At 40.2% G+C, this 24,649-nt stretch overlaps 1 protein-coding gene across 1 annotated transcript in view; it reads right to left on the reverse strand.

The window, feature by feature from the left end:
• Positions 1-24,649, reverse strand: part of sos2 (son of sevenless homolog 2 (Drosophila)) — a 53,689-nt gene that overhangs the window by 17,363 nt on the left and 11,677 nt on the right. Inside the window, exons 2-7 of the mRNA XM_049595495.1 lie at positions 14,959-15,084; positions 14,645-14,776; positions 14,070-14,234; positions 13,746-13,952; positions 7,096-7,239; positions 5,213-5,323 (exon numbers count right to left, since the gene is read on the reverse strand). Of these exons, the coding sequence (XP_049451452.1) occupies positions 5,213-5,323; positions 7,096-7,239; positions 13,746-13,952; positions 14,070-14,234; positions 14,645-14,776; positions 14,959-15,084 (885 nt within the window). The remainder of the gene's footprint in view (positions 1-5,212; positions 5,324-7,095; positions 7,240-13,745; positions 13,953-14,069; positions 14,235-14,644; positions 14,777-14,958; positions 15,085-24,649) is intronic.

Genomic DNA, 24,649 nt, shown 5'->3' on the forward strand with positions numbered 1-24,649 from the left:
AACTATTTGAAATGGCATCATATCTTATGATACGAAATATCTGAGTACGATCTTTTGCGTTGTTTGAGGCTGGTGCATATGCAACCTGAGTCTCTTTTATTGTTGTTTGCCCAGCAGTCTCTTTGGGTGCTGCTGGATGAAATATTCATGATTACCCCGATAATGGAAATTCACCAAAGTGAACTTACTGTTTTTGTTTTTTTTTGTTTTTTATTGTAATCTCTGATAAAATCATATATCATCCCATCCCTGATTATGAGCCGATTTATGTTTTTTACCCGTAAAGATATTCTTTAATTTCAAATTTCAACCAGCTTTGTGTCATAACAATGTGGGTAAAATAACTGCGCTAAACTTCCCTCCAACTTAACAGCACCCAGACCTCCCTGCTCATTTGCCAGCGAAAATCCACTGGATGACACGTTTCGCGGATTTCGCTGGCTCTCGGGCCCTTGCTCAAACTACAGATTGTATTCCTGGGCACCATACTGTTTCCTGTGTTGTAAAAACTGAGATCAAACAGTAAAGCTAAGCAGGGCTGAACAAATATGAACCAAGATTCTGTTACTCTATTCCCTATTTCTTGACTCAAATGTTTCTGAAACATATTTTAGTGCCCTGTTTGGCTGTAATACGAGAATTTATGAACAGGAAGTGGGCACCATACTGGTTCTGGTCTAGTAAAAATGGAGGCTGAAAAAACAGAGGTGACGTGGTAAAGTTACGCAGTGCTGATCAAACTTGAACCAAGATTCTGTTGCTGCGTTGCCTATTTTACAGTTTAACTGTAATTCCAGATTGGTTTTAACCAGCTGCCCGCCATATTGTTTTTGGATGAGCAGAATCTAACTCACATTATGTCATCCACCAGCAGTAGTGTTTATTGGTCCGGTGTGGTGCAGTGTATTCTGGTAGTTGTAGGTTTTCGACCTTGAGATAAAGCCACAGCCTTTTTCTCTGTTTGCTCTGGTCATGCAGCACCAATGTCAAAAGTATTTGCATCTTTTTGCTTAATAGACAGCCTATTTTTACGAGAAGACCATCTTCTTAGCACTGAAATACTTGTTTAAATATTGATATAAATACTCAGCAGTAAGTAAAAGTGCAACTACACAAAAAGTGATCTCAGCTCAATGTGAAGGGTTACTTATACATCTGATCTGATCTGAAAACCTGGGAATAAAGTTGATGTTGTGCTGTACAACATGTAAAAACGAGTCTCTACAGGAGCGTGCATCATTGTGGCAGCAGCCTAAATATAAACACAGAGTGCACTGAGATTACGGTACAGAACGACTATGAGAACAACATGTTCCCATTTCACAGGAGGTACAGGGCTTCTTGAACCCATGTTGCAGGTCTTTTGCCGTCTTAATTCACAGCTTATTTTCAACATGAAATGCGCCTTGGGCCACCAGCCCCCTCCTCCTCCACCTCCACCTCCTCCACTATCTCCTCCTCCTCCCCAGGAGAAAAATGGCCCGCAGTGTGGCTGCCTGTTCTATTTTTAAAAAGGCGATGTAATTTACCCACAATACCAGACGCTGCAGAGTGCAGGGGCTGAGTGCTCGACAGACACATCTATCTGACAGAGAGCGGGGAGGGAGGGAGGGAGGGAGGGAGGAAGTCAGGAAGGATGGAGTGAGAAAGATGAAGTACATGCAACGAGACAAAAGCTGAAGAGGTAGAGCAGAAGTGCTGATGATGATACAGCCGCTGGTTCGGTCTGCATTACAGCAAATGTCGTAATATGTATGACTCTATACCAGGTGCTGTGGATGATGGCGTGCATATGAGGTCGTACAAAGGAGGCGGAGAGACGAGGAGATGAACAGCCGTCAGGTCAGAGATGAAACACGAAGTGAGAGATGCTAAAATAAGATTAGCCAACGGTGCAGAGACAGGGGCAGAGCAGTTTGATAAAAGGGGTGGAAGGTGTGTGTGTGAGGGGAGGCTGGTGGTGAGACACCATTACACCATCTGCTCCTGGGACCACCACTGATGACCACACACACACACACACACACACACACACGCACACACGCACACACGCACACACGCACGCACACACACACACACACACGCGCGCGCACACACACGCACACACACACAGATGGTAAAGCAGCAAAGCAAAATGGATTTGCAAAGTGCTACAATAAATATCACCTATTGACGAGGCCAAAATCAGAGTCTGTGGATTGTAAAGCCAATTAGTTAACTAACTGATTAGTCGATCAATAGAAGTTAATCTGAAATGATTTTGCTTTTCAAAAAAATCAGTGGTTCCAGCTTCTCAAATATCTGCTGGTTCTCTGTTCTGTATGGTAGTAAATTGACATCTTGTGCTTTTACTGTGACATTTCAGAGGTACTGCGTCACTTTATTGATACAGTTTTAATGCAAAATGTTTATGGAAATCACATTTTAGTTTGGTATTAGCAGTTTGTGAGCAAAGTCTTGATTTTTTTAGTTGTTTACTAAAAAAGGAATTTCTTTGAAAAGTCCGCTGAAATAGATTTTCCCGCCTGATAATGAAAAAAATAAGTGTAAACCTTTGGGGTTTTTTGGACTGCTGGTCGGAAAAAACAAGGTATCCGAAGATGAAAAGTGTCTATCACTGACATTTTACAGAGCAAATGAGAAAATAATTTATACTAAAAATTGTTAGTTGCAGTCTTCATGGATTTCCCACAATAACTGTGTCATATAAATATCATTAACATGTTTCAATGATAAGACAAAAACATGAATTTTTATCTAGAGTTTCAGGTTTAGGGGCCAAATAGGTTTAATACTTTATTTTATTTTGATGTTTTAAAATAAAATAAATGAAAATAAAATAAATATTGAATTGAATTAAAATAAAATAAAATAAAATAAAATAAAAATAAAAAAGGCTTAAGCAAACATTTATTTCCATTGTTGATTCATCTGGCAAATATTTAATCCTTTTTTTTTTTTTTTTTTTTGGTCTATGAAATGACGGGAAAAAAAAAGGTGACATATTATTGGAATAGTCCACCTACATATCGTTTATAGAGTATTTGTAACATTTCAACAGCTTATTAGTTGAGATTTAACAATTCAAATGGCTTTATTCTATTGATGTTTATCTTTAGATTATATCTGTGACAATCCACTGTTTATTCTCAGAATGATTTAGTTTAACTTGAGCTATTCACTTACCTACGCTGCAAAGAGGTGAGCTAAAAATTCAAGTTCAATTAAATGATTGTGAGAATATGTAGTAAATTTTCACAGGATCTCTATAAACATCTACAGACAAAGTGAAACAGTTGAATTGTTGAAACTTAATTAATAAGCTACTGTAATTTTACACAGGGTGTTTACAGGTATCAGACAGTTAAATCTAATACTTGGACCATTTCAAGAAACCTTTACTTATTCAAGCATTGCAGGTAAATAGTATATATGTGATCTTGTGCAGAGGTCGGTGTTATGTAGGAATATGGTTATTAAAATCAGTCTACATTTTGCCAACAGTATGAAGTAAAATGACAATATTATTGTTTGTTAGAAAGATCTGTAACATTAGAAATGTGGACTTTTACATAAAAAAGCTTTGCTCATTTTCACAAAAAGAAATTAAAAGATGTATAAATGAAATTAGATAAAATGTTTGTAGTAGTTAAGACGTCACAAACTCAAGTTTAAGACACATAACTTTTAAGGCCTTATTGCTGTAACATCAAATTTAAGACATTTAAAGGACCTGCAGACACCTTGTTACAAATACCCTATATTATAGAGTCACTGTCATTTTCTAGAAGTTATATCTGTAACAAATAAAAAGTGATGGTGACATGACTTGAAATATATATAAGAAATAAAAGCAGCAAATCTGCATGTTTGAGAAAGTGGAACCAGGAAATGTTGCTTAAAAAATTACTATAAAGATGAATTAATTTTAAAAAAAAAAAAGTTATTTTGATGATTTTCAGTCAAAGCCAGGCATACTGAGCCATGGTGAAACAATTCTCTTTTCAGGTCACTGCTATGGTTTTAAAGAAAGACAGCATGTGAAACAATGCAAGGTGTTTTTAAATGACCACTGTGGTGCTATCACTACTGTGCAATAATAAAGCTTTATTTTTAAATCCTGTGCCCTTTCCCCTACTCATACATACAACGAGTATATGAAAATAAACACTGGGTGTGGGTAATCAGAGGACGGTGCCATCGGTGTTGATCTAACTGGGGTTACACTGGTGGTTTGAGGGTAAACACAGCAAGGCCTCAACCTGAGCTACAGTAGGGCTGCAGGACGCTCAGTCAGCAGCAACGCTTAAGACTTAACTACAAAAGCTAACAGAGGTGAGGATGTTCAGTAATATATATTAATATTCATTCAACAACATGCCAGATTGGGGTTTAAAACCTTGAGAAGAGCAGTGGAGAACCACCTCATACTGTAAATACTGTTGTGAGCTTCATGTGAATGCTCAGACTCGCTGGTCGTTGGCCTGAGAAAACACCAGCAAATATTTCATCTTCAAAGGCTGCCAAACTGCACCCCACTGAGCATAATTCAATGCTATTCTTGTGAGGAATGTCCAAATAAAACAATGCGGCAGCAGTGAATAAACTGTACACAGGACGCTGAATATGTCATGACATGCCCTCAAACGATATTGGGAGGAATTCCACCAGGTTCACTTCAAAGCAAAACAGGAACAAATATTCAGGCACTGTTTGCTCGGTGTAAACACATAAATGACCTACTTGTACCTTCAGATTAAAAACAAACATTTTTTTTCCTTTTCAGGTTTAAGGCATTTTGGCTTTATAAGAAAGTTTACATTTGAAAATGACAGGAAAGACAGGAGTGGGAGAGGTAACGGGCTACAGCGAAAAGTGAATTTTTAAACCTAGAGGATGGAAATTAAATGTTTTATTTTATATATCAGTGAGACCAAGACACTGCCATAAATACTTAAATATTATACTGTTTATAGTACCTTAATGTCAACCATTTATTTAACAGGAGAAGCGATAATTACCAACAACTAAACAGTAGTAATGTTTGAGTTTTCTTTTGGATATTTCAGAGTCCCTCTTTTTTTATTATTTTCCCCACTTTTCTGTACAGTACATTCCAAACAAGCCCAGACATAATCCATATTAAGTAATTATCTTATTTTCTATGAGCCCCTCAAAAGCGAACGTGTCAAACGTGTCTTGAACATCTTACCTGGAAGTAGAGGCCGGCGGTTGACCGTGCCATCAGGTTGTTGAAGTGCTCGTGGAAATCCTTGCTGAGGATATCCTGAGACAAGGTCTCGTAGGGGTCGAACGCCTGCTCCTGTGGACGTGGAGAGAATAACTCAAGAGTTAATGACGACACCTGACAATATTCCTACACGGCTATAAAGGATGGTTGGACAGAAGCAGTATGACAGAAACAAGTTAATATCACATGCTAAACATGAGCTGTGTGTGTGTCTAAAGAAGAATCAGTTACCAAGCTTATGATTTACAGTATTTAACATCAAAAAATCTTTTCCGGCAGGTTTACAGACGGTAAATTCTGCAAACATAGTAAAGGTTTTTACGGAATAACCTTGATGAGAGGTCCCAGGATGATGTAAACAAAAAATAACATTAACAGAGGACATGTTTTCTCAATATGTATGTGTAGGGTGTGTAGGTGTTTTATGTGGGGTTAGCAGAAATACGAGGCCTGAGGCACCATAGCCCCATCTCCACCAAGCATTAAGGTTCCGTTCGATTTGCTTTTTTGCTGTTTCCACTGTGAAAAGTTGTGGATGGTACCAGTGGAACCGTTCCGTACCGTCACCATGTTTGGTCCCCCCTCTGTTGGGGTACCTAGCACACAGATCTGGTACTAAAAGGTGGAGCTGTGAACACTGCAGTCTGATTGGTCAGTAGAGGACGGTCACTCTGCTCAGGGCTGAGTTGTGGCTGGTTTTGAGGCTCATGTAACCACTGTTCATACTGTGGAGAGTTTTATTAGTAAACTGTAACTATACAATGCAGCAGCAGCTGGAGTCTGAGAAAAAATAACTTAATTCACTGGGCCAACTGCCGGCAACTTTTAAGGTGGAACGTTAACTTGTAATGTTACTCAATACAGGAGTTGATGACATGACTCAGTCAACACACCTTAAATTTCACTGTGACAACTTTGACCATTCCACTAGTTTTTATTGTCTCTCTTGGATGACATAAACTTCTAATAATGAGTGGATCTTCAAGCATTGTTCCTGTGGGCTACAGCAACACTAAACCCCTGAGCTTGCCTGAGAAGGACTAAATGCACAAACCTGCTATTTATAAATATCCCATGGAGAGAGACTCTCACTGCATCCTGTTCTATTTTGTTCAGAAAATGTCGGCGTGCAGCCTCATTCGGTGGACGATAAACGAGGTGCAGACTGATAAAGGAGGAAATACAGTGAGTGCTGGACGGAGCATTGACAATCCCGCCGACATTTAAGAGTACTGTTTGGAAACGCTAGGGTCTAGGTACCATGTCTGAAGGGTTACTGTTGGTTCCAAAGGTACCATAGCGAAAGTGTTTGGTGGAAAGGGGACTCTTGTTAAATATCACCCTGGTGCATGTATGAGTTGCAGCATCACTTGTTTGACAGTTTGAACACAAATTGTCCACATTTTAGTTTGTCTCGTAGAAGAATTATCTCTGAGCTGCCAACTCAAATATCTTTTCATGAATAAAAGGGAGTAGAGAGGAATAATAAATATGACATGTCTTAATTATTTCTACCTTTTAACAGTGTGCTGGCAATGACTGAAAACTCTGCTGGAATGATGGTATATTTGCAAAGCAAGCAGAAAATAAAAACTTCCAGTAACGTGACAACACTACTCTCAACACTCAAGAGTTTGGTGTCCTGCTAATTAAACCTGTGGAAACCAAGTGCCTGTATACTTCTTTACAACTCTTGTAAATATTTCTTTGCACTATCACTACAAGACCAAATTTCCATGCACTTTAAACACTTTGCAATTCATGCATCTCACATTAGGATTAGCGGGAGGTCAGATAAATTTGGCAACACAAGTCTTGAACTGGTAAGGTTGAAGTTTTCATACCTCTGCTAAATCTTCAAAGCAGCTGCCCACCAGTGGATGAGGGCTGCCATCAGCTGTCATCTCCACGGCATCCTCGATCAGTCCGAGCAGCTTCACCGTCAGCTCGTGGATGTCCAGGATGTTACTGAAAATCACCTCCACATCCTGCACGACATGACAACAAGAGACAAGTTAATTAAAGGTTAGAGAGGTAGGGCTGAATCCTTACACTAAACCAGGAGAGTCTGCTGTAGAGAAAGGGACTAATTACCCTGCTTACCTCCTTCTACTTTTAAAAGGGGAACTCCACTATTTTACACATCAAAGTCTGCATAATGTAGGTGCCAGGTTTTGACGAGGAAGTATGGAATAAAAAAGACTTAACCTCTTGTTCTGCTTTATCTTATTAGAGACTTTGTTGGTGTTTTTGGACTAAACAGTTGAAGGGACTACATGACAAGCAAATCTTTAGGGGCTTTTTTGCTGTTTTCATTCACACCGCCAAGAGGAACGATGAAGTGACTGAGCTGTGCTCCATTGACTCTAATGCAGTCGTTTCAGATTTCCTTCATTTTCAGGCTGGTTTTGTGGATTTGGAGCTAAATGTTGTGCCTGGGGCTCGTCGTGTATTAATGATACTCGTTACCTGGAGTATACCTCGTTACCCTGTTCTAAAACCAGAATCAAACCCTGAAAAGTGTAGGGTTAGCTAGCTAGCTACTGAAGATATAGCCTACTGAATGTATACACATGCTGCTTTTGCTTTTTAATGATTATAACAGTGAAACAAAGACCGACCCTGCTGTACAGGAACCAGTTTAGGGAAGCAGGGAAACTTTGCTGATATTCAACCAGCTGTGTGTCATCACATTGTGCACAGATGAATGATGTTTGACTTCCCCCAGAGCTTCCCGACAATCCAGCAGGGGAGGTCCGGGTGCTGGCAGCAGCACAGGGTGAAGCCAAACACCGTTCATCTGCACACACTGTGATGCCACACAGCTGGTTCAATATCAGCAAAGTTTCCCTTTATATTCATTGTCTTGTGTGGTGATCAGCAGTGATGTGGTGGTTCACTTTTACGCTGTGATCTGTAGCCTATAGTTCGGCTTTAGCTTCTAACTATCTTTGTCTTTTTAACCTGTTGTTGCTGCTGAGTCAGTTTGACATCCTGGATATATCCTTCAAACACAGACTGCAGACCCCTCTGTCTGCTTCTCTCTGGAATCACTGGTTCAGTTTTCCAAAAATATGTTAATGTTTCTTCAGGGAGTGCAGTTAGTTACAGTTACAGGGCTCCATGCTTACTCCGATAGCTTGACGGACTAATGCAAAGGGGTGGGGCTTAGCAAAGGGTCAATTTTTGGTCAAAGCCAAGGGGAGCCACTGGAGAGGGGTCGCATGTGGCTCAGCATACGCAGGTTGCCTACCCTTGTCCTACAACCTTGGCACAAGAGAGACGTTTCAGTTGGTTACAATCTGCAAACCTTACCGCTTGTGGACAAAAATCCTACACACTAGACCTTTAAAACCTTCAGCACCCATTTAAATAATTTGTGTATTAACTCACTAAAATCTGAAATGACGGACCCGGTATACATATTTTCAGATTCAATATGACTCTCACCTCCTGAGGGTGTCATTGTCTCCAATATCAATGGTGAATGAGGTCCATAGATTTGCTTAGAAATCATAAGAAAAATTGTTTTAAAACTCCAGAACTTGCCTGAGAATTATCTCGTTTTTAAGTTTTCTTATAACTAAGTAATAGCTGTCTATACATCCATGGGTATAATGCAAACAGGAGCTGCAATTTCGGCACACTTTAGATTGGTGCCAATTTGCCTAAACGTATCAGTATTTAAATCAGAGTGATAAAAGAAGAAACTGTTTTCTTTAAATGGCGTTTAAGAAATTATCTTACCACAGGTAACCAACAATAACCAGGTTACTTAAGTGCACGTAAACACACTGGAGGTGTTTAACCAAAGGAGCGTATCGCAGGGTGTTGCTGAAAGAGCTCCCACTCTTGGCCTATCTCCCTTGGATAAACAAACGCTAAAAAAAAACAGTAGTGAGAATGAGCTCTAAACAACAACAGGCTCAATTTGCCAGAGGAAATCATTAGTCAAGCAGACAAGAAGAACCCTAAAATAGCAGCGAGTGATTATCGACTGCTAAAGTCTGAATAGAACTTCAGTCCTGTCATTATTTGACCGTAACACTTTCTTGACATCTCCCAAGTAATTTCAGATTATGCTGCGTTTCAACAGACATAATTGAGGTTATTTTGGCGAGGGCTGCAGATGTTGTTCCTGTCTCAACATAATTACATGTTCTGCATTCCACTGGGCCTCACAAAGGCTTATCCTCCTCACCCAAATGATACCACAAATTACCCAACCCAAAATATGCAAAGCCACAGCGACCCATTAAACTCAACTTTCCATTCACTTCTTCTCAACCCATAAGACCCACTGTTCGACTCCTTACTTATACTTTTTCTTTCTCTTTCAGAGAGCTCAGAGCACATAATTGCCATATTAGACACAATTTGTTTCTTTGGTTAACCCTCTGAGACAGATATGAACATCTGCTTACTGGAGGGGTCAGAGAACATGGGTGGTGCCGCGGGAGATGATACCAAATTGTTGGAGCCTTTTTATCAGGCATGGACATATTGACTGTTCCAAGACTCAAGTATATGGCCTACTACATACAAGATGATTACTCTGACTGTCCGCTCATCCATCAGAATAGACAAATGTCTTTAATCTCTGGTAATTCACAAGTAATTTGTTCTGTATGCAGCACGGAAACCTCAAACTGAGCGGTTTCAGTTGACGAAATGTGACGAAAACATCATCGAAACAACATCAGAGGAGAGAGCACATCAGGGAAGTCTGAGCTGCTCTGTACAGACTAGGGATGCACCGAATATTCGTTAACCGAATATATTTGGCCGAATATTGCAAAAAAACCCACACATTCGGTATTCGGTGGAATAAGTTAAAAGCAAGGCCGAATAATAGCGGCGTGTTTTGATAACGCAATCAAACAGCGTGCCGTGACCGGTGGAGTAAAATGTCGGCAGTGTGGCGATCCGCCCGTGACCGCACTTGCATTTGCGACTAAAAATAGTTTTGAGCGAGCAAAATAGGCTTAAATCATTCAGCTGTGCGAGCAGCCTACAGATTTCAACCAGCAGCAGAAATGAAAGGCCAATCCCACCGATTGTGGGTTGAACGGGGGTCACAGACACAGACACTAATGTATTCCTGTCAAATACGGCGGTCATCAGCTTACCGGCGACGGAGGAGTCGGCTCCAATAATATCCTCCTCTTGGCGTCATGACTGCCCAAAAGTACCTGAACAGCCGAGCCAGCCGAACACAGGTATGTGACGTGTGAGAGGAGAAACGAGTCGTTCATGGTCCACAAACCTCACCGCACTTTACGGACTGTTCTTTACTTATGAAGGGACTGTCAGGGGAGGAGGGTGGCTGGTTGATTTTTATTTTATTTATTTATTTTATTTTGATCCCCCCTATGTTAATCACTTATTGATGCTGTTTTTGAAGTATGAATAAGTCAATAAGTAATTTATTCCATTGAAAGATCATTGATGTATTATAGAAAAGTGATTTATCTTTTCATAAATGACAAAAGGCACATCTGCCTCATTTTCGCTGTCGTATCGTGATACTACTTGGAACCATGATATTTTCATTGGTATTGCACAGTGGGTCCCAATTTTGGTACCGTGACAACACTAATCTGGAGGGGTTCATCTGCAAAAACTAATGAAAAACTAAACAACGATATTCAGTATTCGGTACTCGGTATTTGGCCAAGCGTTTAATATTATTTGGCTTCGGCCACAAATTTTCATTTTGGTGCATCCCTAGTACGGACTTCCCGTTACATGTAGAATTGATTTTAAGCTCCTTCTCCTCGTAGGGTGGGAGACCTTTGGTGGCCTCAGCAAGCATATTAAAACTGATTTTAAAACTAACTTGGGAGTGGTTTTAAGACTCAGATTTAAATTTTAAGTCTCATTTTAACAGGGTCATCAAAACATCCTTTTATCATCTTCAGAACATTGCTAAGGTCAGACCTTCTCTAACCCAGAATGATACTGAAACACTCACTCACGCTTTTAATACCAGCCGTTTAGACTACTGCAATTTGCTCACTGGACTACCTGAAAAGTCATGAAGAAAACTACAGCTAGTCCAGAATGCTACAGCCAGAGTGTTGATCACATTACCCCACTGCTGACGACACTCCACTGGCTACCTGCATCTTTAAGAAATGATTTTCAAGTTATTTTACTTGTTTATAAAGCTTTGAATGACCTTGCCCCTCCATACATCAGAGATTTTCTCTCATTTTACGTTCCAGTCAGATCACTAAGGCCCTCCACTGCTTTACTTGTCGTTACCTCTGTATTTCTAAATGTAAATTCAAGACCTATCTTTTTAATCTGGCTTTTAATGTGGAGTAACATTACAATCTTGATTTTTAAGTTTTAACCATTGGTTTTTTACCTTCTCTTATCTCTCCTGTTCATTTTTATTCTATTTCATTAATTTATTTACTTGCTCTCTCTCTTAATTCTAGTTTTAATCATCTTTTTTGTTAGTTTGTTCTGTTTTGGTTGGTTTGCTTTTTTAATATCTTAATGTTTTGTCTCTGTGTCATCGCAATTTTGCCATGTGAAGCACTTTGGGCTGCATGTTTGTATAAAAGGTGTTGTATAAATGAAGCTGAGTTGAGTTGGGTTCAGTATGCAAAACCAGACATGGACCAGGGCCACGCTACATTGCTAACTATTGCTAACCTTGTTAACTATATGCCTCCAAGAACACTGCAAATCATCTGCTGCTGGTTTATTGGAGGTTCTCAGCAAGAAGAAGAAGAAGATGCAGCCTTTGTCAGTGACGCCCCAAAGCTATGGAACACACTACCTACATATATATCAGAGAAGCTAGCTCGCTAATTATTTTTTAAAGAAAGTTAAAAAACGTATCTGTCCATTTTAGCCTATAACTAGCTCTGGCTTTCCTAACACACGTCTGAAACTCTTTTAAAATCTTGCTTGATATTATGATTTATACTTTTACAATTCTATGATTTTAGGAATCAGTTCATTCATGTTTTAAACTCATTTTAAGTGTCATTTTATATTGAATTGCCTTGTTTGTCTGTTTATGTCCATTATGTCTATTTTCATGTGAAGCACTGTCCTAATTGTAATGCACTTTGTGTTGCATTTCTTGTGTGACAGGTGCTCTATAAATAAAGTTTATTAATATTATTAAAGGGAAAGAGAAAAATTACAACTGTCATGCCGTCTCTACTTCAGGTTTAATAACATAAGTCAACACTGTGAGTTCTGTTTGGGTATTTCAAAGTGCCTCCTGATGCTAAATACCAGTTATCCGATTACAGAGGTTCAGCTGTAATCTTTAAATGTTCTTACGCTGGATTTGGCTGAAATTGCTTTGTAATTAGGTTTACAGTTAGCTGGAAACTTAACTGTTTGTTATAAGCTGGCTTCAGAGTGAGCTGGCCACAGTGACTGTATTCAGCACAAGAGCTGGAGCACAACTTTGTACCTTTCATTGGGTAAATAACTCCACTGGGGAGCGATGGTGGGTCGTCTTACAAGATACTATTGATTTTCTTTTCTATCAAATATCTAATCTAATAAAAACACCATGGAGCAGCCATTGTTTTAAACTTACTCTGTTTGGTTTAGGCACACATTAGTGCCTGAATAAAGCGTGCAGGAGGCAAAATGTAATGTGGATTCCATTGCAGCCCCGTAGCCAGTTTTAATGTGGTCATAAACAACAGACTTGCTTGCTGTTTTTTGAATTTGTCTGACCATTTTGGCGTCGGCCATTACCAACACAAATTCCTGAATCTTGTCATCTCTCCAGTTAGACATTTTCATTGCTGTCTTTGTGTAAATGACCCGTCTTCTTCACCCTCAGATGTTTGTTTTCTCCCGGCTTCCAAGATACATAGTAGAAACGTCATCAACACACCCACTCGCTTGCTGTGAATTCTCTGGATGATTACGTGCTCTATTCCCACGAGGGCTCAACCAGATATTACACAAATTTTGCACTAGGGAGCTGGCAGGGTAAAGTCTGTTTAACGTCTGGTCCAACTGATTCGGACATTTGCGTTCTCACATATAGCCCCCCTGGGTAATATCGAGATAATTTCAGGTTCGCAGTACCTGTGTGAAAGAGGCTAAAGAGGTGATAATAATCTGCTTAGTTCACAAGATGTTTCAGTATTTTCAATAAAAAGGTGCTGAGAATTTTTTTTGTTTAAACTTTACAGAGTTACAAGTCAAGCTATTGTTAGCCAACCTATTATTACCATTTCCTGTGGTTGTTACACTGTAAATGCCTGTCTCTGCTTTCACATTAAAAACAACAACAGTTTATTATCAAGAGTAGCTTCACAAATAATCTTTATCTTAGTGCAGTAATGGATTAGTGTAGTAAAGAGTAACTGGGCTCCTACTGTGACACTGTGCTGGTAAATATTAAGTATGGGAGCACTGACGTGGGACCACATTGTGAATTGATGTATAGAAATTATGGAAATACACTCTGGCATTTGTGTTTAACTGTGCATGTTCTCCTGACCTGTGGCGTGAAGATTTTGGGGTTGGACAGGAAGTGCTGGCGGAACACTTTGATGATGAGGTCGAGCTCTCGCAGGTACTGCCGCTCCTCCGCGATTTCAAGCCTCACCAGGTCGTCGTACGTGAGCTCCCCAGAGGACAACGGCTCCTCTGTGCACTGAGACATCAAGCCGATGTCCTCCTCCTGGTCAAACATGTCCATCAGCACCTAGAAACAACAAAGCAACTGTCATTTGTGGTGTTTCACATATCCCCAGAACCTGAATCTATCAAACTGGGAGCTGTGTGTTAGTGACAGCTTCCCCTTTCCTAAGAGAATTCTGACCTTGTCCGCGCACATGGACACCTTGATGTCCTGCTGGCTGATTTCATAGTGCCGAATGTTGCCAACATAGTTTCCCGCCAGCTTCAGTATGTCTGCTGATATGTATTCAAGCACAGCCACGATGTACAAGGAAACATGGTAGTCCACTTTATAGCCCAAGACCTCCTGTTGAGGAAACAAAAAGCACAATAAAAACATATTAAGTATTACACACGAGTCAAACAACATTTCAATATGATTCTTAGTCTCTGTGTGAACCTGCATGAGGGACCAGATCAGTTCAGGACAATTTGATTAGTCTGAACCAAGCTGTCAAAACAGAGAGCTAAATTGGATTACAAATATTTCCCAGCAACTGCTGTAACTTTCTGGCTCTTGTGTCAGAGCCGGCAATGTCTTATGAGCATGTGAACACTGCTACAGTCCACAATATGTGGATTGAAGCATACCTTGAATACTCTAGTAAGACTACATGACTTTCTCAAGTGTTAAATCCTGAGTTGTTATTAAAGAAGCATCATACTGGAGTGTAAAGTGATTGATGGAGAGACTGTTGGCTCTTCAGGAGTCTTTACCTTGAGCAGTGGGTGTATCTTGTCCACAGGGAGAAGTAAGGGGTTTCTCCTCTTGCGTTTCTCGATAGCTGACTGGGCGTCAGCAATCGCCCACTTATCTATCGGGTGGGGAAAGGTTTTCTGGACGCGTTCCTGGAAAGAGGAAAATTACTGTCTTTAACACTTGATAAATTTGGAAGCATTAAGATGATTGAAAGCTGCAAACATTTAGTTGGTTATAGGGAACGCTGCTGTGGTTGCACGTGTTTCCAAACGGCATTCTGTCAATTTACAACATATGAATTTATGATTAGATGCTGAGTGGAGTGCCTCACCTCTACATCCTGCACGGAGCGAGGCTGGGCCACACACAGCATGTTGAGCAGCTGCAGGATCAGCTCCTCGATGTGCTGCAGGGCATCCTCCTTCGCCGTCAGGTTTGGGTGGACCTGCTTCTGTACCTGGAAGTTAGAGACAAATGTGGGGGACAAAAAAAAACCAAAAAAAAAAACCATGAGTGACAGATACAGCAAGATCATTGACAGAGTATTTTTAGGGTTTGATTTTGGTTTTCTAAGACGCTTTGTTCTGCACCACTCACATGATGTCAACTGAAATTGTGTAATGTGTGAAAATGATGGTAACACCTGGTATGATGCACCTCAGTTAAGCTCCGGCCACATTCAGTGACGTCAAAACAGCAAGTACAGACAACAACTGATTAAAGACCACATGGTCTGCCAGGTCATAGAGGTGGCTTTTGCATGTTTCAGCCCATTAACTACAAATTATACCTTAATATTTCATGGTAACTTTCCAACGTATACCAGTAATTCCATTTATTTCACAACAATGTGGAAATCAACTTGCAAAGGCATGAAACCTGCGTGATTTAAGCAATTCATCGCAGTCAACATTTGGTTGCTTTCATTTCATTATTACCTGGAAATACACTCACTGCAGCAGGGAGCATTTAGACAACACATGTTGGAATGTTGCTTCAAGGAAGTTCAGACCTCCAAACATTTGCTATCAAACAACAACCTTTTCAAAAGGCACAGTAAATAAAAAAAAATCCAAGTTCTTTCCTGTGTCCCTGTATTAATTGATCAATTTCTCTTTTAAACACACCGCATACATGTCAAAAATCATTTTAGGGTGTTTATATAATAATGCTCTCTTCCTCTTAAACTACAATTACAACTCTATGGTTGTATGCCTCTGCACACCAGACAAGTTTCTCTCACCTTTACACTCATGTCTGTAAAAAGGATGCTCCACACGCATCTTCCCCCAGCAGTACAGAAGATCTATGCAATCAGCACAGTTTCAAGATTCATGTCACCTATTCAGGATCCAACCAAATGTTTACCCTTCTGTTCCTGAGATATGACATTGAGTAATGGCCAGAAAAGTGTTTTATGCAGAACATTATGATGTCACAGTGAAGCTGAACTTTGATCTTGTGGATATTAAATGTCATCACTTCATTATTTTATCCTATTAGACATTGTTATTATCATAATTAGCGTATGAATTCTTGAGTTATGGCAAATGACAAATTCTGTGAGGTCACACTGACCTTAACCTTTAACCACAAAATTCTAATCAGTTTATTCTTATGTCAAAGTGGACGTTTGTGCCAAATTTAAAGAAATTCCCCTGAGGTGTTCTTCAGACATCACATTCAAAAGAATGAGACAGATGCAAGGTCACAGTGACCCTGACCTTTGAGCACCAAAATCCAACCATATCATTGTTGAGATCGAGTGAATGTTTGTGCCAAATTTGGCGTTCTTGAGATACCATGTTCACAAGGATGGGACGGTCGGATGGGTGGACAACCCAAAAACATGGTGCGCCCAGCCACAGCTATTGCCAGCACAGAGGCATAAAAAAACAATGATTCAGATGACTCATCCTGAACATTGGGGGGGAATATATAGACAAATTTATCCGATCAAACGCAATTTAGCTAACTAGCTAACCCTTTCTATTACGTAAAACTGCTCTTGAACTTTAGCTTCTAGCTTTTTGTAGCTAGCAGAGCGATATCTTGTAGGAGCAGTATGTTTGGATGTCAGCTGGTAAAGAGCTTGTTTAGAACTCAAAAGAGGTTGAGGTTTAAATGATTGATTTCTCTCCTGAGCCAACATCACAGGTAACGAAGGTGTGAAGGAGGCAAACAGTCCTCTACAGCTCTGTACGGCACTGTATTTGCTGCCCACTTTTGAGCAAGCTAATGGTATTTGGACCCCTCTGGTAACTATACTCTACCCCCATATCATGTTTCACTGGGAGATGCATCACGGACAACTGACACACTTTAACTGCATTTCACGATGACTTTAACGACAGAAAACAACCATATTCCCACTTTGGCATTAGCTGCGGTTACATGGAAAGTATATCTTAAATCGTTCTGATTACAGATTCCAACTTAACTGTTTCCATGGATGTTAAATAAAGTGATCTGGTAAGATGTGTGTTTACATGCCCCAAAGCATTTAATCAGAATATAAAGCTGACTTTCTTAAAGCAGTTCCGCCTGCTGTGAAGCGTCTAATATAACAGAAGGAAAAGGAAGGGGTTTTTTTTAACCTTATTGAGAAAGTCCAATTCATTCTTAAGTTTGGAAAGAGCAAAAGTTGTTCCGCCAGTTTATACAATTTAGCGGTAACATAAGTGTAACCCAGGTTATTTTCTGCAGCTGAAAATTACAGAGGTCCCCCTAAAGATGTCACGCGCAGAAAGGGGTTGGAGAAAACATCAATACAGTGTAGTACTGCAATATTTTGTGCACCAACCTATCGATATTTCATCATACAAATTATTAATGTTGGAAATACAAATTAAACTCATAGTAGTCTACTAGAATTGTAAAATCAACTGCTTTTTCAGTCCACAAGACACATGTTGCTGCAATAAAATTGACTGAGGTGAGATGAACAGATTGTCAACACCTGTTTTTATCTAACATGATAAAGTTTCAAAAGTTGTCCTTATTTGGAGTTGAAAAAAGGTCATAAATCGCAAATATGTTCCTTTGCATATTGCGAAACATTTAAAATCGCAATAATACTGCATCATGACCCCAGTATGGTGATATCGTATCAGGGCACTTCTGGTGATTCCCGCCCCTATATGCAGACTATTGATCTTAATTACAATGTACTGGTGTTCCATGAACGTCTCATATGCATGCTAGTGCTACGGAGAGCGATAGACAATCATTATGTCCAACAATGGCACAATTCAGCCTATAGCAACGTTACACAGGGCTACCATTTCAACATCAAATCATATATTTATTGATCACAGCACTCACAAAAGAAAGCAGCACTAGTGAAGTGCTAAATATTTTTTAACTTTATGAACTATTCTCAGAGGGATGCTCATAGAAGCAGCTGTTGCAGCATTTCGTGTGCAGAACACAACCAGTTATGTCACCTGATGTTTCCCCAACATGGGGGAAATATGCACAGAACCAACCAGAGAGAAAAAAACAGATTATGCGATCAGATTTTCAAAAGTTCACACCAACCCTCTCAACTCAATCAAGCTAAATCCGACTTGTCTCTTCCAGTTGTGGTGGTTACATGAGACATTTTTATTTTGACTGGGCAATGATTTGAACTATTAGTGAATACTAGGGTATATGTAAATGCAACAACTGTTACTTCAGGACTGGACTGAACACTTTCTATGAATGCAAAGCTGATTGTGGACATCTGAGAACATCTCTTTGATGTTAGCGGGTCCTTGAATGCACCACGGCAGAGTTTTCAAAACTGTCTCTACTACCATAAAACTAAATGAATTAATTCGAAGGCAACTAATTGTTCACTGTGAACACTGTCTCTCTCAAGCAAGTTTCAAGTACGGATGTTCTTTTTGGTTTTTTTTACTGGCAGCCTGGAATGTAGGAAACCAATCGAAAACATATGAAACACATGAAATGCTTCGTCTGCAGTAACGTGAAGCATACAAGATTTGTCACTTTGGGCCAAAGCACACAAATCCACCAGCATCTTTGTGTAAAATCTGGCAGCATAAAACAGCAATCCACTCTCCATCAAGGCAATTATTCAGCCTCAAATTAAGCTACGAGACATTTCAAAACAATAAATCTGTCAACAGATACCATCTCCTTAAAAAGAGGGGGGGAGACACACATTTAAAAAGGTCTCCTCTGCTGATTTATGAAGTCATTCTCAGCAGCGGGACTCCTGAGGGTGGAACCAGCCTGACAGAAGGTGTGGTTTTAGGTGCAGACAGCAGAGAAGGTGTGGCTTCATCAGGTCTACTGCTGGAAGGAGAAGAACACCCCTACCCCCTCCCAGCAACCCTGCAACCTCCCAAAAGTTGTCGTCATTCGGGCCGTGCCCTCTTGCAGGAATGCTGTCAGTTGAGATACTATTATAGCACCCAAAGCAGACGTAGAGGGGGAGAAAAAAAGGCTGTGGGAGAGAAGGAGAGAGAGAGAGGTGGATAGAAGAGACAGCCTAACATTTACTCTCCGCTCACAAAAGCCAGGCCTGTTCACATGCTAGTGATGGAATTACCCTGGCATATAGTAAAGTGGGGCATTATGATGACAAAACATTGCCCCCGGTTGAAGGAATGTGAGAGGAGAGTTAAAAGGTCAGCGCAGACCGAGCTTCATGCATTCTTGTGCTCTGACTTAACAGAGATGCAGCGACAGGCAGGATGTCCCCTCCGTCTCAAGTTAGAGTTCAGTTGTTGAATTTGAAGGTGACATTCTCACTCGTGGGGGGGTTGTAAAAGACCCCCTTGTTCTCCTAGATCTGTTCTGGATTCAAATACTGATTCATTAACCACATTCAGATGCTTCTTAAAACAAGAGGAGCTGGAAAATCTGAAGCCCCGGCTCTGGCCCCGTTTACGTTTCTCTACGTCATTTCTGTTTTGATGCACACTCACAAGACTTAACAGTTAAAAATAAGCCACAAGTATAAACTCAACTCGGAAAAAATATATATCAAAGCAGAAGTAGGTTATGAGATATATCCTCTGGACCACAAATAGGCACTTCACCAAATTCCACAGGACACCAGGAGCTGTGAGTCACCACACTGAAACTACGGGGGTTTCCCCTGACTCCATTCACAGAATAGTTGGCCCGTTTCTGGGAGGCCCACATCCAACAAGTGTTGTCTATCTCCAACAATGTCAGGATAGGACGCACAGAAACAAAAATACACAAATCTCAATATAATTTGAATAAAAACATAACAGAAAGTGAATTCAAATAAAACTCATGTAACTGTAGCACTGTTAGAGGGAATCAAATGGAGCAGCTGTATTGTATTGTTGTACAACAAAACAAAGTGCATCGTAAAAATCTGAAATATCTTCCTGCTTATAAAGCCGAAGCAATACGTCAATTAACAGAAAATTAATTTGCAACATTTTCTTTTTTTTAGTTTTCAAGTAAAAAGGCCCAAATTCACTGGTTCCAGCTCCTGAAATGTGAACATTTGTTGGATTTCATGGTTTCAATACTACTAAGCTGCAAATCTTTGGCTGCACGGGTGACGTAAAAGACTAAAATGCAATTCTGCTCCTCTGATCTTGTCTAATCACACACAGAGCCAATCTTATGGGTCTCTCTCTGTGTGTGTGCGTATCTGTTTATCTAGCAGTGATACTCGACTATTCCTAAAATAATACAGAAAAGAAAATAGACCAGACGCCGAAACTCAGGGAGGACTGGCACTGCAGCGAAAGTCTTGGCTCGCTGACAGAGCATCTACCAGCTTCACCTTTAAGGAGTATCCGCCTCCTGCCTAAAAATGAACCCGACAGCAACATAGCTCCAATGGCTGGCTTCCAGGCTTCGTAGCGCTTCGCTACACATCTGCCTCTAGTCTAAACTTAGCGTTCTAACCAAGATGCGCTCTCGAGTACGGAAATTTGGCACCAACTGATTTAACGTGAATTGTTTCTCGGTAGTACCAACATAATTCAGCCGAAACACTTAAAAGTAGTGAGTTCGCTGCCCAAAAGTCACTGATTCCAGTTTCACAAATCGGAATAATTTTTCCGGATTTTTTAGTTTTTCTGTACGAACAAACTGACTATCTTTAGGATTTGGATCCATCTGCCAAAATTTTGATGAACACTTAACCAATTTTTTTTGTTAAAGCGACAAAAGATTTTATACTTCCAGCTTCTCAAATGTATTATAGTGTCCTTAATTTATACTGGGACTGGCACTAAAATCTGACCCAAAAAATGCTATTAATCAAATTCATCTTCAACTTTGTTAATTATGCATTTTGGTTCTTTTGTAGCAAATAGTTTACCTGAGTTTAGGGAGGTGGATTTGTACCATAACTGTACAAAATCGTACAAAAAGAGCAATTACACATAATATTTACTGAAAAAGAATTCAGATGGCATTAGGGGAGGAAGAAAAAGTAAGAGCAAAAAAAAAACAACAAAAAAACCCAAAAAAAACCTCGATAATTTAAGAGGCTCTGGATTATTTTCATACATTTATTATTACCATGATATTATTTTTAATTCTTAAAGATCACAGTTATCGTCAGCACAGGTATACTGCGACGCCCCAATCTTATAAGATAATTACCTGAATATCTTTGGACTGTTGGTGGAGATAACAAAACAATTATTTACTTTTGACTTTTGGAAATTGTAAATGGGCATTTGTCCATTTTCTAGACCAAATGATAAAGTGAGAAAATAATCAGCAGCCTTATTGATGGGAAAATAATCATTAGTTGCCACCCTACCTGCTCAGATATTAAGTTAGTGGAAAACTTTACACTTTAAGATATCTTCTGAGCGAGCTGCTATCTGTGAATCTGTCAGTTCTGCTCAATGACGACGTCTAAGTTGAGGCCTGAAAGCAGAGCTGGGCCATGTGCAGGTATGACTGCGGCTCAGAGTATTTACAGTACCACTGAAACTCGATCCTAATGGGTGATGGATGCAACATGGTCTAATATAGTTGGCAGCGGACACTGAAGTAAGCACGAGCAAAGTGAAAGCAAGTGAGTGGGGGAAAAAAATATCAGGGGAACTCCTGAATTTGAAAAGCACTCGAAACATCAGAGACAAGGTGCTGTTTTTTAAACTATTCTCTTGCAGAAGCACCTCAGAACATCCTCCTTCATTACTTTGAAACTGAAATCTGACTGAAGACAGATTCAGAGGAATTTTGTGTAATTACCACCCATTTTATGCACTGCAAAATGAGCTTGTCCAGCGCTGAAACAATTAGGCAATCAATAACAATTCAAATAAGTCAATCAACAGAAAATTAAACGAACCTGATAATCCATTAATTGTAATTTATCAAGCAAGACATCACTTATTTACTCAAATGTGAGTTTTTTCTATCATTCTGTTCTACGTTATTGTGAAGATGTTGGGCAGTTGGGTTCATTGGCAGTAAAATCTTCTATCATAGTAAGGGCAGCTAATTATTTTTAGCATTGATTTTTCTGTCCATTAGTTTCTCAATTCATTGTTCGATGTTCAAAATGTCAGGAATTTGTGACAGGCAGTTCTCACAATGTTCGGCACCCATGCGTTTACTTTCTTATCACAGAAGACTAACAACACCAGAAAATGTTGACAATTGAGAAGCTAAAACAAGCAATTTTTTTTACTTTTTTTGCTTGGAAACACAAAACAAAATACATAATTGATTAATGGAGTATCAAAAGTATTGTTGACAAAATATCTGGCAATCAACTAACTAAATAATTGACAGCTTGCTGCAATTGTATAACACTAAATTGATATACATCTTCACAAAGTCAAATTACCTGGGAATCAAGATAGAATTTTGAATGAATAATAACTATACGAAATGTACGTTTTGGGCAATTTTAACACCTGGAATATCAGAGCACCTCTTCAAATTGATGCAAAAACACAAAGCACTCATTGATTTACAACACACATCTACATTGATTTAATACACACACAGATGTTAAAGACATAGTTACCTGAAACCGTACGTCGATAAACTGATGTGTTGAGACGTAATCAGCAACTGTTTTGATCACTAAATAATTGTGCCAAATGCCAAATATTTGCTCGTTCTAGCTGCTCAAATATGATTTGCTGGAGCCTATCCCAGCTGACATTGGGTGAAAGGCAGGGTACACCCTGGACAGGTCACCAGACTATCACAGGGCTGACACTTAAGGCCCGTTTCTACCGCAGGAACTTCGGGGTAATTTTACGGGGCCAGGGCCGTTGGTGCGTGTCTCCACCGCAGGAACCACCCCCGAAGGTCAGAGTTCCGGAACTTTTACAGGGGCTAAACAAGTCCCTGCCTCGGAGTAGGTACTCAGAACAGCCCCGAAAAACTCCTGGCCGGGGCTTGGGGATTACTTGGTGCTGATTGGATATACTCAAGGCGGAACGTGACGTCAACAGAAAGCAACAAAATAGCCGGCATTTTTAAAACTCAGCAGACGAGAGTTAGCTCGTTCATAGTTCCACCGCCATGTAAACAAACTCAAGAACCGGTCCATGAAAAACATATTTTTTTCCGGCGGATATCTTAGTTACAACATGATTGAGCTAGCAAAGCAGTTTTGTGTTGCTGTGTGTGGTATTTATTCAGTTTTGGGAAATCACGATGTCTAGAAAGCATCAGCTGACAGGGACAGCTAACAGCAGCAGCAAAGCTAACATCAGGACGTCATCTGTTAAAAGCCTCCCGTTGTCGGATACGACATGAAACATGACACCGCTATCGGCTAACAGCTAACAGCGTCCCTACGCCACTACGTCGCCCCGGTCAAAATGGTCGCGCAATGATTACATCACATCCAGAGCCCGGTAACTTTACAGGAACCTTCCTCCTACTCCGCTCTCTCAGTGGAGACACGGCGGTTGAGAGGGCCGAGCGAGAGGACATTCCTGTAGTAGTTTCTGCCCCCCAAATAGTACCAGGAACTTCTTCAGTGGAAACGGGCCTATAGAGACAGACAACCATTCACACTCACATTCACACCTACTGGTAATTTAGAGTCACCAGTTAACCTGCATGTCTTTGGACTGTGGGAGGAAGCTGGAGTACCCAGAGAAAACCCACACCGACATGGGAAGAACATGCAAACTCCGCACAGAATGGGGTTCGAACCCCTACCCTGGGTTAGTAAACGTGATAATTTGATGCTTTTCTTTGACTTACATGATAATAAACTGAAAGCTTTGAATTTTTGGACTGTTGGTCGGATAAAACATATCATTTGAAGACGTCACCAGTCAGCACGTTTCACTATTTTCTGATATATTATTGACAAAATGATTAATCAAGAAAATAATGGGCAGGTTAATTGATCATAAACGAACTGTCGAAATGTATATTATCTCATGGCATATACTGTCACTACCTCCTTAATTTAGTATCTTAAGGTTTTATTTGACTGTTTGTCTAAACCATTTCAAGATGTCACCTGGGCTATTAGATTGTGACATTTTATAGATGAAACAATAGTCAATTAATAACAAAATAATAGTCTACGGATGAATCAATATAATACTCAGTTGCAGAGTTACTTCTCTTTGAACACTACATGTAGGCAGAGACATTAAAACGATCAGTATCTGGATCATACGTAAAGCTTTGATGCACATCCTCCTGTGCCATGTTAAGGTGTTCAGTTTCATGGGTCAGCTCCATTAAGAAGGGAAAGGCTAGTGTACAGGAAGTCCCAGCGCTCACTCACTCTCCCACTCTCCCTTTCGCCGTCCACAAACCCCCCTCCACCCTCCTCCTGCCTTGTTCTCTACCCACACAGAGCGAAGCCCCCGGGGGAGAGCAGATCATAGCAGCAGACTGAGAGGTATTGATGTGCGTGTACGAGGAGGCAGCAGCAGCGGCAGCTTCAGCAGGCTCATACTACACACAAACTGGATCAGAGCCAATAACAGGAGAGAGACAACCAGGATTCACACACAGACAAAAACTACCAGGAAAAATCCAACTGGTCGGTGTTTCATCCACAGAGTCTG

This window comes from Epinephelus fuscoguttatus, linkage group LG14 (genome assembly GCF_011397635.1).
Source record: "Epinephelus fuscoguttatus linkage group LG14, E.fuscoguttatus.final_Chr_v1".
NCBI lineage: Eukaryota > Metazoa > Chordata > Actinopteri > Perciformes > Serranidae > Epinephelus > Epinephelus fuscoguttatus.